The sequence below is a fragment of the Bombyx mandarina genome, chromosome 25, assembly GCF_030267445.1.
Source record: "Bombyx mandarina strain Sakado chromosome 25, ASM3026744v2".
Taxonomy (NCBI): Eukaryota; Metazoa; Arthropoda; class Insecta; order Lepidoptera; family Bombycidae; genus Bombyx; species Bombyx mandarina.
In genome coordinates, this window is record NC_143231.1 from 10,897,666 (window position 1) to 10,911,657 (window position 13,992).

Below are 13,992 nucleotides of genomic sequence, written 5' to 3' on the forward strand. Positions count from 1 at the left end.
AGCGGCTTAGCTCTACCCCTGGCATTGCTGAAGTCCAGGGGCAACGGTAACCACTCACCATCAGGTGGGCCGTATGCCAGTCTGTCTACAAGGGCAATAAAAAAACACTGAAATCTTCTTGTATTTGATCAGAATTTTGTTAATAGAAATTAATTATCCTATCACGATTTAGCTCTTTGACTTTTCATAGTTAGGAAAGAAAGTTGTGAATAAAGGCGCTTTTTCAAATATGTTTTCCCAATAATTAAATAGAATAATTATCAAATAAGAGTGTTTAATCTTTTTTTGTTTATTTCTTAGATGTGTGAAAGAGCTCGCGGCCCATCTGAGCTTGACCTATTAAGTATTTACCGGAGACCATAGACATCAGCAACGTAAATGCCACCAACCACCTAGAGAGATGAGTTCTAAGTCTCAGTTTTATAGTACAACGGCTGCCCCACTCTTCTAACCGAAATTCATTACTGCTTCACTGCTGAAATAGCCCGCATGGATAGGTACCACCTCCCTGTCCGAGTTTATAATACACCCTGCCATTAGTATTTACAAAAAAGATTAGTTTGTCTTTTTTTTATTTATTGCCTAGTTGTATGGACGAGCTCACAGCCCAACTGCTGTTAAGTAGTTACTGGAACCCACAGACATTTACAACGTTAATGCGCCACACGCCTTGAGATATAATTTCTAAGGTCTCAGTGTAGTTACAACGGCTGCGCCACCCTTCAAACCGAAACGCATTACTGTTTTACGGCAGAAATAGGCGGGGCGGTGATACCTACCCGTGCGGACTCACAAGAGGTCCTACCACCAGTAATACAAGTGGTCCTGCCACCAGTTGTCTCGTTGAAGCCCGTAACTTTACTAAGTTTAAATTCGGTTTCCGAATCAATTTGTATTGTATTGAGGAGGCTACGCGTGATGCTAAGGTTGGCTGGTACTTTGCACAGAGAATGAGTCTGGGTGTCCAACGAGGTATGGTACACACAGCCAGTATCTTGGCAACTGTACTTCCTTCAAGCGCATTGGAAGATTTGTTCTACTGTATGAATATTTAAAAAAAAAACTTTTCCTACATCACTACATAGTATAAAACAAAGTCGCTTTCTCTGTCCCTATATCTGTCCCTATGTATGCTTAAATCTTTAAAACTACGCAACGGATTTTGATGCAGTTTTTTTTAGTAGATAGAGTGATTGAAGAGGAAGGTTTGCATGGATAATAACATCTATTAAATAGTGGAAAAATCAATAATAAATTACAATTTCCGAATCGAAGCGAGGGCGGGTCGCTATTAAAATATAAAATGAATTTATACGGTCATTTGTTTTGATATTTGTGAATATCGTTTAAGAAATAGAAAAAAACAAGTATAAACAATTTAAAAATGATCTTTTTGTGATATTAACGAATGCACCAGTAATTTCTCGGATGGATGAGTTTAGTCCAATCTAAAGGTCGCGCTCCACTGAACTGTGAGATTACTATAAGACTGTCCAACTTTCATCCCAGCAAACTCGTTTGATTTACAAAATCAATAAATACCAAATTATTTGACGAAATTACTATACGAATAAATGTTTAACAATATGTCATTATTTAAAATGATGTGTATTTTTTTATAAATAGACTGATATTTAATCATATGACATTAATTTTACAGACTGAAGTCAAATCAGCTTTTATGCAGTAATGAAAAAAATATATACATACTAACATAATTTTCCTTCCTAACCAACAACTTGTTAAATACCAAACCCTTGAGAGCGAGACTTTAATTGAAAATAGAGGATTTTTGAGTGTAACATTTTTGTCAATCGTATAAATTTTATATACCTAATACCTAAACAGTATATTAAAATAATTTACGGAAAACAAAATGAATTTTAGATTCATAACAAATAATAAATCGTTTAATTGTATAATCATCATCATCATCATCATCAGCCTTTATCTGCCCACTGCTGGACATAGGCCTTCCCCAATGCCTTCCACATAATGCGGTCCTCCGCCTTCCGCATTCAATAATTGTATAATAATAATACTGAATCATACTTTAACCATAAGCCGAGTTTTTTTTTAAAATAATATTCTAACACACACACGAAAAACATTATTTATTTGCTAAGTTAGGCCTGTTAAAGTTGTCGTTTTAGTAAATCCAACTTTATGAATTCGTTATACAGAGCGAAGCTACCCACGCAAACTCGTAAAAGCAACAGCGAAGACGTGAATTTGTATTATAAAATTTTCGGGTTTGATTTCATTTTACGATCCATTTATTTAACGCGTGCAATTCCAGCTTAGACTCATTTGAATGGTCGTACGTGTCAGTTAAAGATTAAAGAACAAAATGAAAAGGTTTAGTTTTCCCTATAGATCTGTAATTTTGCTCGGTGTTTTAGGCCCCTCTCTGTTATAAACAATGAAATGAAAATTATTTTTAATAATTTTTGGAACGAAGTTCCTTATGGGACGATGCGGAGGAGTACCCAAACCGGGAAAAAACGTCCGTAACGTAAGATTTTTATTAGTAATGCACACAGCGTACGACGTAACTTTGTAATAACGTACAAAAAATAACATATTTTTTTATTATGCATTTTTTATAAATCACTGTGAATAAAATAAAGTTGATAACTTTGTAAAGTAGTTTTTTTTTTTTATCAATAAAAAAATCATAATAAAAATGTATACCCGAATAATTATTTTCTTTATTCGAGGTATAGAACTTAGAATAGAATAGAACTTAAAATTAATATTTTTTATAATAAGGAACTTCGTTCCTATCTGGTGTCCCACGTCACCACGCATCTTTTTTTTAAGCATTGAACACGATACACATTTAAAACGTGAAGAATTCAAAAACTGTATAGCATCCGAAATCTCAGAAGTAACATAATGACAACAAACATATAACATTATTTTATAACATATTTAGCATTAAATCGTGAAAGCAGTTTTAATTATATCTGCGACTCGCGAAAGCCCAAGAAGATAACTACGAAAGATTTTTCGAATTACAAAAGGATCTCAAGTAAAAAAGGAATCAACGATTTACAACTGGAGGTAACATTTATACCTGTATAGAATAAATTACGGATTCTCAGTTTTATTGGTCCTAATTTTTTTATTAAATTATACCTACAACGTGCTTATTTTCTTGATGATTTGCTATTAAGTACTGTCCACAGTTTTATTAGCGTATATACGAAAATTAGACGGCGGCTCATCATAGAATATTACACGAAATTTATTTTATTACCAAATTATTTCTAACTAATCATGTTGCTAATCAAGAAACATTTTTTTTTTAATTCAATTTGGCCCGCGCATTTATAATACTTAACCACTTATACGAAATATAGTTTCATTGTTGAATATAATCGGCATTTGTTTTCATTCGATTAATGGTCTCTGAATGACAACGCATTGACTACTAACAACTAGTCTTACACTGAATACAATATAAATGATCCCGTAATTTATTGATGAAAACGCTCTTACATGAATATTACACGTGACCTTTCGGAATAGACAAAAGGTTCTCTGGCTGATCAATCGCGTCACGTAATATTAGGAGAGCCCAGCAATTACTCGTAAGCCGTTTTGATTAATTTATGTATCCGGGAAATTGGATACTTGATGTGCGTAAGATATTAAATGGGCCTTATGGGTAAGAACTTGGTGTACTAATATCAAATGACACGTCTGTGAAGGGTATCAATTTGTAATGTTTTTGGAACGAAGTTCCTTATGGGACAATTCGGAGGGGTACCCTAACCGGAAAAACACGTCCGTAACGTAAGATTTTTATTAGTAATGCACACAGTGTACGACTTAACTTTGTAATAACGTACAAATTAGTAATGTACAGTGTACGACTTAACTTTGTAGTAACGTTCAAAAAAGAACATATTTTTTTATTATTCCTTGACCACGATCTCAGAGCGTTCGTTTGTGCAATACACTTACTCTTATGCAAACAACCGTGAATGAAGTGTACCACAACAAGCTCGCACGTTACCGAATGACCGTGGGTTGTTGCGAAACCTCCAGTTTTATATTTTTATACCTCGAATAGAACTTATAATTAATATTTTTATAATAAGGAACTTCGTTCCTATCCGGTGTCCCACGACACCACACATCTTTTTTTTTTATTATATGCATATAGCACGTACACAAACCGTCACAAAAATTTCGTTTTGTGAGTCCGCATGTTTCTGTCGTAAAGCAGAAATGAGTTCAAGTTTGAAGGTTGAGATATTTGTTATGTAGCAATCACGTTGCGATATCGATGGGCCCCGATAACCATTTAGCTACAGGTGATCGGTGAGCTCATTCGCCCATTTATGCAATATATTATTTAGGATCTATTAATACACTAGGTAATTTCATCATTGTAAATGACAATTAACCCGTCCAATGCCAGGTATGTATATCTGACAAAATAAAAACACGGCACTATGTTTGCTGATTCGTGATTTTACAAATTGATCAACTGTCTATTGAAGCAACACAAATTACTCTTTATCCCAGCTATGAATTGTTTTTCTAAATTTAAATTATAACGCAGGTAAAACCACGTGGCATGTCTAGCCAGTGATAAAAATTAAAATTACCCACAAAATAGAATTCATTAAGATTTTCTTTTATTTTTCTAGGTATAAGAATGTTAGACCAGCCGTACATGACAGATCTCATCGAAGCCAATTCTATGGGCCATGAGCCCCACAAGATTCACATATACAGTGCCTCGTGGGGTCCTACAGACGACGGTCGTACTGTGGATGGACCAAGAAACGCGACTATGAGAGCTATTGTGAGAGGAGTTAATGAGGTGAGTGATAATAAATATAATTTTAAACTAATTTCAATTGTTGTTTCAATTGTCAAAATGAACAGCTGAGCTCGCCGCTAATCTAGTGGTAGATATACTTCTACGTGGATTCCGCTACTCATCTTTCTCCTACCCAACAAACTGACTGCGACAAAAATGGGATTCTGAGGCAGCTGTCTTGATTGCCGTGCAGCAAAATATATAGGTATAAGCAAATAGATACTTATTACATTGCATATATCACATATTACAATGGCAAATGACACGAAATATGTTTTTGACGTAATAAAGTCTTATAAATCAATGACCACCGGCTGCACGCACGAAAAAGTGTCACGTTCCGACTAAGCGTGCAAGCGACAGCGCGTATCAAGCGATAGAGAGATACGATCGGCCCAAGCGTTGGCTTGTGACCTACGAGACTTATTATTTATTCGTAGCTAGTGACACATTTATTTCTCTTCTCGCGTGACGTCAGAGCTAGCAGTTCTAATAGTTCTGCTGCTGACGTTATCACGTAAACTATCGTCCGTAAACCGACTTTACAGACATCCAATTAATGGTTTGTTATCATTCAAATACAAACCTCGAGCGCAGAATATACCGTAAAAATTGGTTACTTTTTCTATGTTTATCAACGAAATGTAATTTTATTTTAAATTTTTATTTTCAATCAGTCCGAGGATACAAAAATCTCGTTTTTTACCTAATTTAAAAGGCCTTGCTCTTCACAAAAATAATAAATTTGAAGATGAAAAACCTTTTGAGATTTACAGCGGAAAGGGATTTTTATTATCATTAAAAAAAAAAACGAGCCACCTTAAATTTGAAACATGATAATGAACATTTCATAATTCAGTGGATTGTTTCTCTGATGAGTTTTCCTTTTTAAACATTAATTAACGATAATATCTCAAAGATTTAGATTTTAATGTATTTTCTATATACTTATATATTTATATACCTATATATACCTATATACTTATATAAGTATATAAAAATGAATTGCTGTTCGTTAGTCTCGCTAAAACTCGAGAACGGCTGGACCGATTTGGCTAATTTTGGTCTTGAATTATTTGTGAAAGTCCAGAGAAGGTTTAAAAGGTAAATAAATATGAAAATGCTCGGAATTAAATAAAAATAACAATTTTGTTTTTCCTTTGATGTTGTCCCCCGTTAGACGGATTCCTTTTGTTTGTCTTAAGTTTATTTTATACAAAAGTTTAGGTCTTTTATTTGTCGATTGAGGCACTAAGAAGTCGGCCGGGTCAGCTAGTATAAAATATTTTTCTCTTTTATAGCTGAAATATTGAAATTGACTGCTCGCTATTTTGAATATTACTTTATTACTTGCTATTAAACTTGTGAATACTTACGAAACAAAACTAAAAACAGTCGAGAAACAGCGGAGGAAACGCTACGAAGTCGTTAAAGACAAAAGTTCTTAACCATTTTAATATCAAAACAGACATCTGTTTCGAACACTGCAATCTCTGTGAACGATAGTCTAATCGCTTTAGCTTTTAAATAAAATAAAACGGTAGATGCACAATTTTCGAGTTTCGATGAACATCATTTTAGTGAAGAGACAATTAAATGTGAGATTTTTACCGGTGGTAGAACCTCTTGTGGGTCCGCATGGATACGTACCACCACTCCGCCTATTTCTGCCGTGAAGCGGCAATGCGTTTCGGTTTGAAGGGTGAGGCAGCCGTTGTAACTATACTGAGACCTTAGAACTCATATCTCAAGGTGGGTGGCGGCATTTACGTTGTAAATATCTATGGGTTCCAGTGACTAAACACCAGTTGGGCTGTGAGCTCGTCCATCCATCTAAGCAAAAAAAAAAGTCGCAACTAATATAATAAAAATTAAAAAAAACGCGGATTGAACCTTAGAAGTTAATCAAATTATTCTTTAACTCCCCTCACGGTATTTTATATACAAACTACTTACTGTTTAATAAATGTGACTCAACAACCAGTAAAGTAAACTTAATTTATTTCCTAATACGAAAAGAAATGCGAAGTTTGTATAATAAGATATCGGAATTCTTAAATGAGCCTTTTATTTCACGTTATTCAACGTTATTCTCGTTGAAATCCACGGGCTTCGATAACCGTTTAACAACAGATAGTTTAGACAAACTATCTGTTGTTAAAAAAACACATGTGTCATACAATTTAATTATAATTTGCGTAATTACTGGTAGTAGGACCTCTTGAGAGTCCGCGCGGGTAGGTACCACCGCCCTGCCTATTTCTGCCGTGAAGCAATAATGCGTTTCGGTTTGAAGATTGGAGCAGCCGTGTAACTATACCTGAGACCTTAGAACTTATATCTCAAGGTGGGTGGCGCATTTACGTTGTAGATGTCTATGGGCTCCAGTAACCACTTAAATACCACGTGGGCTGTGAGTTCGTCCACACATCTAAGCAATTAAAAAAAATATATATTAAAGAATTTATAACCAAAGTTTTAAGTCTTATGTAATATATTATTTATGGAACTATAGGGAAAACGTTCCTAGGTGATCAAATAAAAAACAAGTACATATTTAAGAAAGAATTTACTTTTCTCGGCAAAGATTGTTCGAATCGGAATTTTTCTCAATAATCTCGTCACTAGCCGCGTATTTAATTCACACAGTTTTTTTTTTCTAATTTATCTAAAAATTTAAATTAATATCCTAACGTGATTGCCAGAGCTCAAACTCAACGTTTAAACATCAAGCGTAAGTCGTTGCTGAATCATTCTAAGAAAAATCGGGTGCTGAAGTCATACAAAGAGGTTGAGCACTTGAGAGCTAGAAGACAGAAAGAATATATTTTTTTGACGGATTTCAAATTAACTTAAAATCTATACTAATATATAAATTTACAGTGGTTTTTACGGATGTTCCGTTATAACTACTGAACCGTGCATCCGATTGACTTGAAACTTGGTACCCATTTAGAAAATACATGTACTTAATGGATAGGCTAATGTTTATATGAGTATTGGACTCCCTATACCAGTTGCGTTAATGATGAGAATCTTTGTGGGGGTGAGAAATAATAATGTTAATTTTAAATGCCCAGCGAAGCGGATGGGTACAGCTAGTAATTTATAATCCATTAAAAAAAAAAACGGCTTTGATTTAGCAACAAACTTATATTCCTAAACATGATATTTTAGAAAAGGACCTTTTTGAGAAAATGTGTGTAATGGAATTTAATTGCTTGACCACGTGCACAATAATATGCTACAATCCTTTTCGTTCAGTATCTAAGGCATATTTGTGGAAATGAAGATACGGGTCCGCTGTAGCGCATATTGTTCTAGTAGCTAAATATTACATTAGCCGAAAATACGAGTTATCTACTATTTGTTGACGGTTTTATGTCAAAAACGTCTCTTAAAGTATCAAGAATGAGAGCACCGCGTTTAAAACACAATGAAAGTCGACCAAAAATATTTATCTTACGAGTATTTTTAAACGGAGTATACACGTAAACGGTGTAAGAAGTGCTCAGACTTTGAAATGGCTTGTTTGCTCATTCAATAGTGAAATTTCTCGGTTACTTAAAAAGGAGATTCGTGTGATGGCGGCACAAAACGATTCAAGTAAATTGGAGCACTTTGCTTGAATCGCCTGTAAGTATTGAAGATAAGTGTTTGGGCGAAAATAGTATAATAAAAAAAAGAAGCTAATAGCATCCAATATCTTATGACAAATGGTAAAATATCGTATAAGTTTTTATAGAAAGAGTTCGAGATGACAAAAACGTGTTCTATTCTTTTGTTTTCAAGAGCACTTAACACAAAGCCGACTCAACCCTTTTTTCTGTCACTGGCTTTAATGGAAAATCTTCAAGGTTAATTTTTTTTTGAGCGTTTTAAATATTCGATTGGTATTTAATAAGACGAAAATGTTTTTGTCCGTGTCTTACAATGTGAGGGAGCAACGGAACGACAGGTTTTTATTAAATTGAAAAACATAGTTTATATCTCGAGTACAGTACACCCGTTTTAGAATTTAATTAGAAAATTTTAAATTTTAGAATGAAAATTTCAAGTCGAGCGTGCTCGCATCTTATGCAATACAGTTTAACGATCAATCATCGCGTTAAACGCGAATTTAATTAAAAATAGTGTTTAATTAAAAATCCATCATAGTCCTCAATCAATTCATTAACCAAATAATGCATTTCATACGTACATCTCTAAGTAAAACACTACATCAGTGTAAACATCCAGCCGGAATCTGGCGTTGATGTACCAGACGTTTCTTTCACGAAGAAAACATTTTATACATTCCACTTGAGTTCCTATTTTCGTTTAGCGAATATTTCCTTTGGTTCGTTCGAATCTTTTTTTATAATAGGCTTATTGAAGCTTGATCGAAGTCTATTCTTTCATTCAGCTTGGTTAGATGTGTTGTTCGTCACGTTTTTTCTTTCCTTCTCTTTTTTTGTTTACCAATAATTGAAATATCACGTTTTCCGGAAAGCGTCTTTTCGATAAAGGATAATGAAATTGTGTCCGCACGATTGGATATCGGTGCTTGAGCTTTTAGTCTTTCTAACTTGGTTTTTTTATTATTGATTACACGAATCGACGAGCTTAAGGCCTAACTGGTATTATTATTATTTGTTATTATGCATCAGGCCATAAATTAAATAGTTTAAGTTATTTTCCATGTTAAATGTTTGTGATGTGGCAGTACTTTTTTTAAATAAATAAGTGGTTATCAGAGCCCATAGACATCAACAATGTCAACGCCGGTACCCACCATGAGGAAAGAGTTCTAAGTCAGCTTTTATAGTACAAAGATTATGATGTTTCTTATCTGTGGTAAGATAATTTCATTGCCTTGGCAACCGGAGCCTATAGATATCGATATAAGGGGCTTCGCCCACCCTAAGATCTAAGAAGTCTAAGTATCAATTACATTGTACGTCAACATCCTATTTTGGGCTTGTTCTCTTATTTACCCTTAACAATGGTGCTATTGTTACGTACAACATTACTCGGAAAGGTCAGATTACTCCTTTTCAATACGTGATTCATCCACGAACATGGTTTGGCGTTGCTTCTTCTTCCTAGCGTTTTCCCGGTCTACTCCCAGGGTCCGCTTTTCTTCTTAAATCTTGCCCGGTCTTCGGCATCCTTTTGGGTGAGGTTATTCTCCTCCATATCCTCTTTTACCACATTCAACCAGCGTTTATTTGGCCTACCGCGGGGTCTTGGACCTAGAACGAAGAGGTTGAGATATCTGTTTCCGACGTCGTCTGGGGGCCTGTGGCTTATGCGGCCGGACCATCGGAGATGACTTTCCTTATCTGCTACATCATGAACTCCAACGCTGCCGGAGATGTAGTCGTTACGAATGCTATATAGTCGCGTATCGCCACACATCCTACGCAGCATCTTCAATTCAGTGACGTGCAGTTGCTGGATTTTTATTTATTTATTGCATATATGGATGGACACCCTGCCTGGTTTTAAGTGGTTACCGGAGCCCATAGACATCTACAACGTAAATGCCGTCACCCACCTTGAGATATGAGTTCTAAAGTCTCAGTATACTTAGTCTGGCCATAAATACTGTTACAATTAAAAATAAACAAAATATTACATTTGAATTTGGAATCTGTCATTTTTATATGATTTCTCATTGAGTTTTCTCATTTTGGCGCCAATACATTGTACAATATTAAAATGGAGTGGGGCAATAAAGAGAACCGAATCGCTGTGATTGCATTACACAAAGTAGGTATGGAGCCAAATGCAATTTTTAAAACCAGCTATGTGTTTTCTGATCGGCAGCTACTTAACATCGGCTATTACTCTATCGCTACTAGAACCAGTCATCACTAAGCGAGCCTCATTTCCGACCCGTAGTCCGTACGCCATTTCTTTTCAGCTCTGAAAAGCTACACAAGTACCAAACGGAAAAGTTAATGAGGCTTTAAGCTTGTTGATCATCTGACTTACGTTGAGATTATGAGCTTACAAAAGGTCAAGAATAAGCAGATCCGTCATTAAAAAGTTTTGTTTGTCTGTATGATATTGCAGATAATAAGTATATTAAGAGAAGAATTTTAGTAAACTAATATTTTATTTTCTCATGTTTAGTGCAGTTTATTGATTTTATGGTTTCTGAAATGGCTAGGTTTAGTTATGCATCATGAAAATATAAACAAAGCCATTGAATATGTTTTATAGTTTAAAATTATTAAATAATTAAATGGCATTTAAGTTTACATAATAATTTACAGAGAAGGATAGGGTTTTGTTGGCTGAGGGGTTAGTCCGAAAAAAGTATAACAATGAAAAACGACATGAAAACCCGATATCTTTGTGCATTGATTAGAGACACACCAATCGCCTAGGATATTGAAACCTTTTTCTATTGGTTCAGGTTGTCTTCAATTTTTAGAGAATATTTATAATAAATTATAAAATACCGTTTATTTTTTCTCATTATTATTTCAGAAATTCACCAGCATTACTAACTTTATTCCAATTTATTCAAATTTTATTTCATTCCTTTTATTATTTTATACTGACTCTTTATTTTTCACTTTAGTCACCACTTAATATAAACACACAAAAAATAATACCAAAAGGAGCTCCGTTCTAACCGGATGTCCATGAGACACGACCTTTTTTTTTTCTTCTAAGACTCAACAGAAAATAATGAGAATTAATAATTTTCGATATTTAAAAATTTTGTTCCAGGGTCGTAATGGCCTCGGTAATATCTACGTATGGGCGAGTGGTGATGGGGGCGAGGATGACGACTGCAATTGTGATGGCTACGCTGCGTCTATGTGGACTATTTCAATTAATAGGTGGGTAGTTTAACTTTGAAAAACGTTCCAAGTTGAATACGTTCGGATTTCTAATGTGATCTGTACCTGTTAAGAATGCATGGGGTTTTGCAATTACCGGTCACTAGGACTAGAGGTGACTTTTTTTATTGCTTAGATGGATGGACGAGCTCACAGTCCACCTGGTGTTAAGTGGTTACTGGAGCCCATAGACATCACGACATAAATGCACCACTCACCTTGAGATATAAGTTCTAAGATCTCAAGTATAGTTACAACGGCTGCCCCACCCTTCAAACCGAAACGCATTACTGCTTCACGTCAGAAATAGGCAGGGTGATGGTACCTACCCGCGCGGACTCACTAGAGGTCCTACCACCAGTAAGGTGAGGTAGGAAAGTAGTGTAGGGCTATTACTATAGACGAAACCAGGAAACTAAGTATGGACTTATCGGATGTTGACACCGTATATATGTACGTTCGCGATCCATTAACCCTTAAGCGAGATCCTCTATCCACAAATATTGGTCACTATTGACCTATCCAGTTGTCAGTAAAAATAAATAATATTTTTTTTTACTGCTGGTAGGACACTCTTGTGAGTCCGCGCGGGTAGGTACCACCACTCCGCCTATTTCTGCCGTAAAGCAGTAATGCGTTTCGGTTTTGAAGGGTGGGGCAGCCGTTGTAACTATACTGAGACCTTAGAACTTTTATCTCAAGGTGGGTGGCGCATTTAAATTGTAGATTTCTATGGGTTCCAGTAACCACTTGTGGGCTGTGAGCTCGTCCACCCATCTAAGCAATAAAAAAATATTGATTTATTTTCATTAAACGTCTTTGTTCTTTTTACAGTGCAATAAATGACGGTCAAAACGCGCATTACGACGAATCATGTTCGTCTACGCTCGCGAGCACATTCAGCAACGGTGCTCGCGATCCCAGTACTGGAGTGGCGACCACTGATTTGTACGGAAAATGTACTGCGACCCACTCGGGAACGTCTGCCGCGGCGCCGGAAGCTGCTGGGGTATTCGCTCTGGCCTTACATGCCAAGTGAGTCATCATTTCACGACATCATGTATCGTCTTTTCGCAATAAAAGTGTACCATTTCCAAAAATATTCGAAATTGAGTTAATATGCGGAATCATTTGGAATCACCAATATTTTTCTCATAAATACTGCCAAAAGAGCGCAGTTTAGGTTTAGTTTTTTGTTTCTTAGTTTACCTATGTTTTGACTACTATTAACAAAATTAATACATAATTTTATCTTAATTTAAAAGACATATAATGTAACAGGTAAAAAAAAAATGAAAATTGCAAGGTAATTAATATTAAAAATATCACATGTTTTAAGCCTTTAGAACACTCTCCTGTAAAATTAGTAAGTTTTGAGATTATACAGTTTTAATGCGAGAAGACGATATACCTTTCGATTTCAGTACAGTTTTTCGATTAATCATAAAATATTTGTTCTTATCTATCTAATTTGCACAATATTAAATGGTCGACAAACAACAATTTAGTCTTCGGTGACCACGAAAACTCTGTTCGAAACTTCGGAAATAATATTATTTATAATGAGAATCATAAATGCAAGATTGAATCGTAAAAGTAGTCGTTACAAGTAGTAAGTACAAATACAAAAAAAAAAAAAATGTGTGCCACTCGGGGACTGCCGCGGTACAGTTATTGCATAGCATTTTTTTACAACTTATGCAATTATAATTAGACAATAATAATTAAATATTAAAACAATAATGAAATAAGACCACGCTATATTTATAAACATTAACAAAAGCAAAACATTAACTGTCCCCTTCACACTCATAAGGTAGACCGCGCGAGAGAGAGATGGGCAGGCTTTTCATGATGCGCATGCAGTGCGACGTCACGACACTCGCTTATTCACAAACACTACACAAGCGCAACGTGTTGTGAATGTGTTGAATGAGAGCTACATGCTAGGCGGAGTAGGGGGTGTTAGGTTTCATTTTCGTTACGGAATTTCTTGATTCGGTCGCCGCGGTCAAAGCCTGCGATAAAAGCTATGCAATAGCTTAAAAACACTTGCTTATTTAGCTTACTTATTGTTTAAAATATCGGCGAAGATTTATAAAAAAATTTAGTTTCAACAAAAAATTAATAAAAAAGGACACAAAATCTATGTTTACTGTTGGTTTTTTATCATCAAAAATTACTTCATATTAAACTATTTTCAGTCCGAATCTGACGTGGCGCGACATCCAACATCTAACAGTATTGACTTCGAAAAGAAATTCGCTGTACGATGCAAAGGTACTATTAACTTTTGTACTTATATTTTAAGTG

General features: G+C 35.2%; 1 protein-coding gene across 1 annotated transcript in view; it reads left to right on the forward strand.

The window, feature by feature from the left end:
• The window catches only part of amon (prohormone processing protease amontillado), a 92,770-nt gene that overhangs the window by 72,415 nt on the left and 6,363 nt on the right, over positions 1 to 13,992 (forward strand). The window contains exons 7-10 of the mRNA XM_028178933.2: positions 4,665 to 4,840; positions 11,567 to 11,679; positions 12,514 to 12,714; positions 13,884 to 13,959. Of these exons, the coding sequence (XP_028034734.2) occupies positions 4,665 to 4,840; positions 11,567 to 11,679; positions 12,514 to 12,714; positions 13,884 to 13,959 (566 nt within the window). The remainder of the gene's footprint in view (positions 1 to 4,664; positions 4,841 to 11,566; positions 11,680 to 12,513; positions 12,715 to 13,883; positions 13,960 to 13,992) is intronic.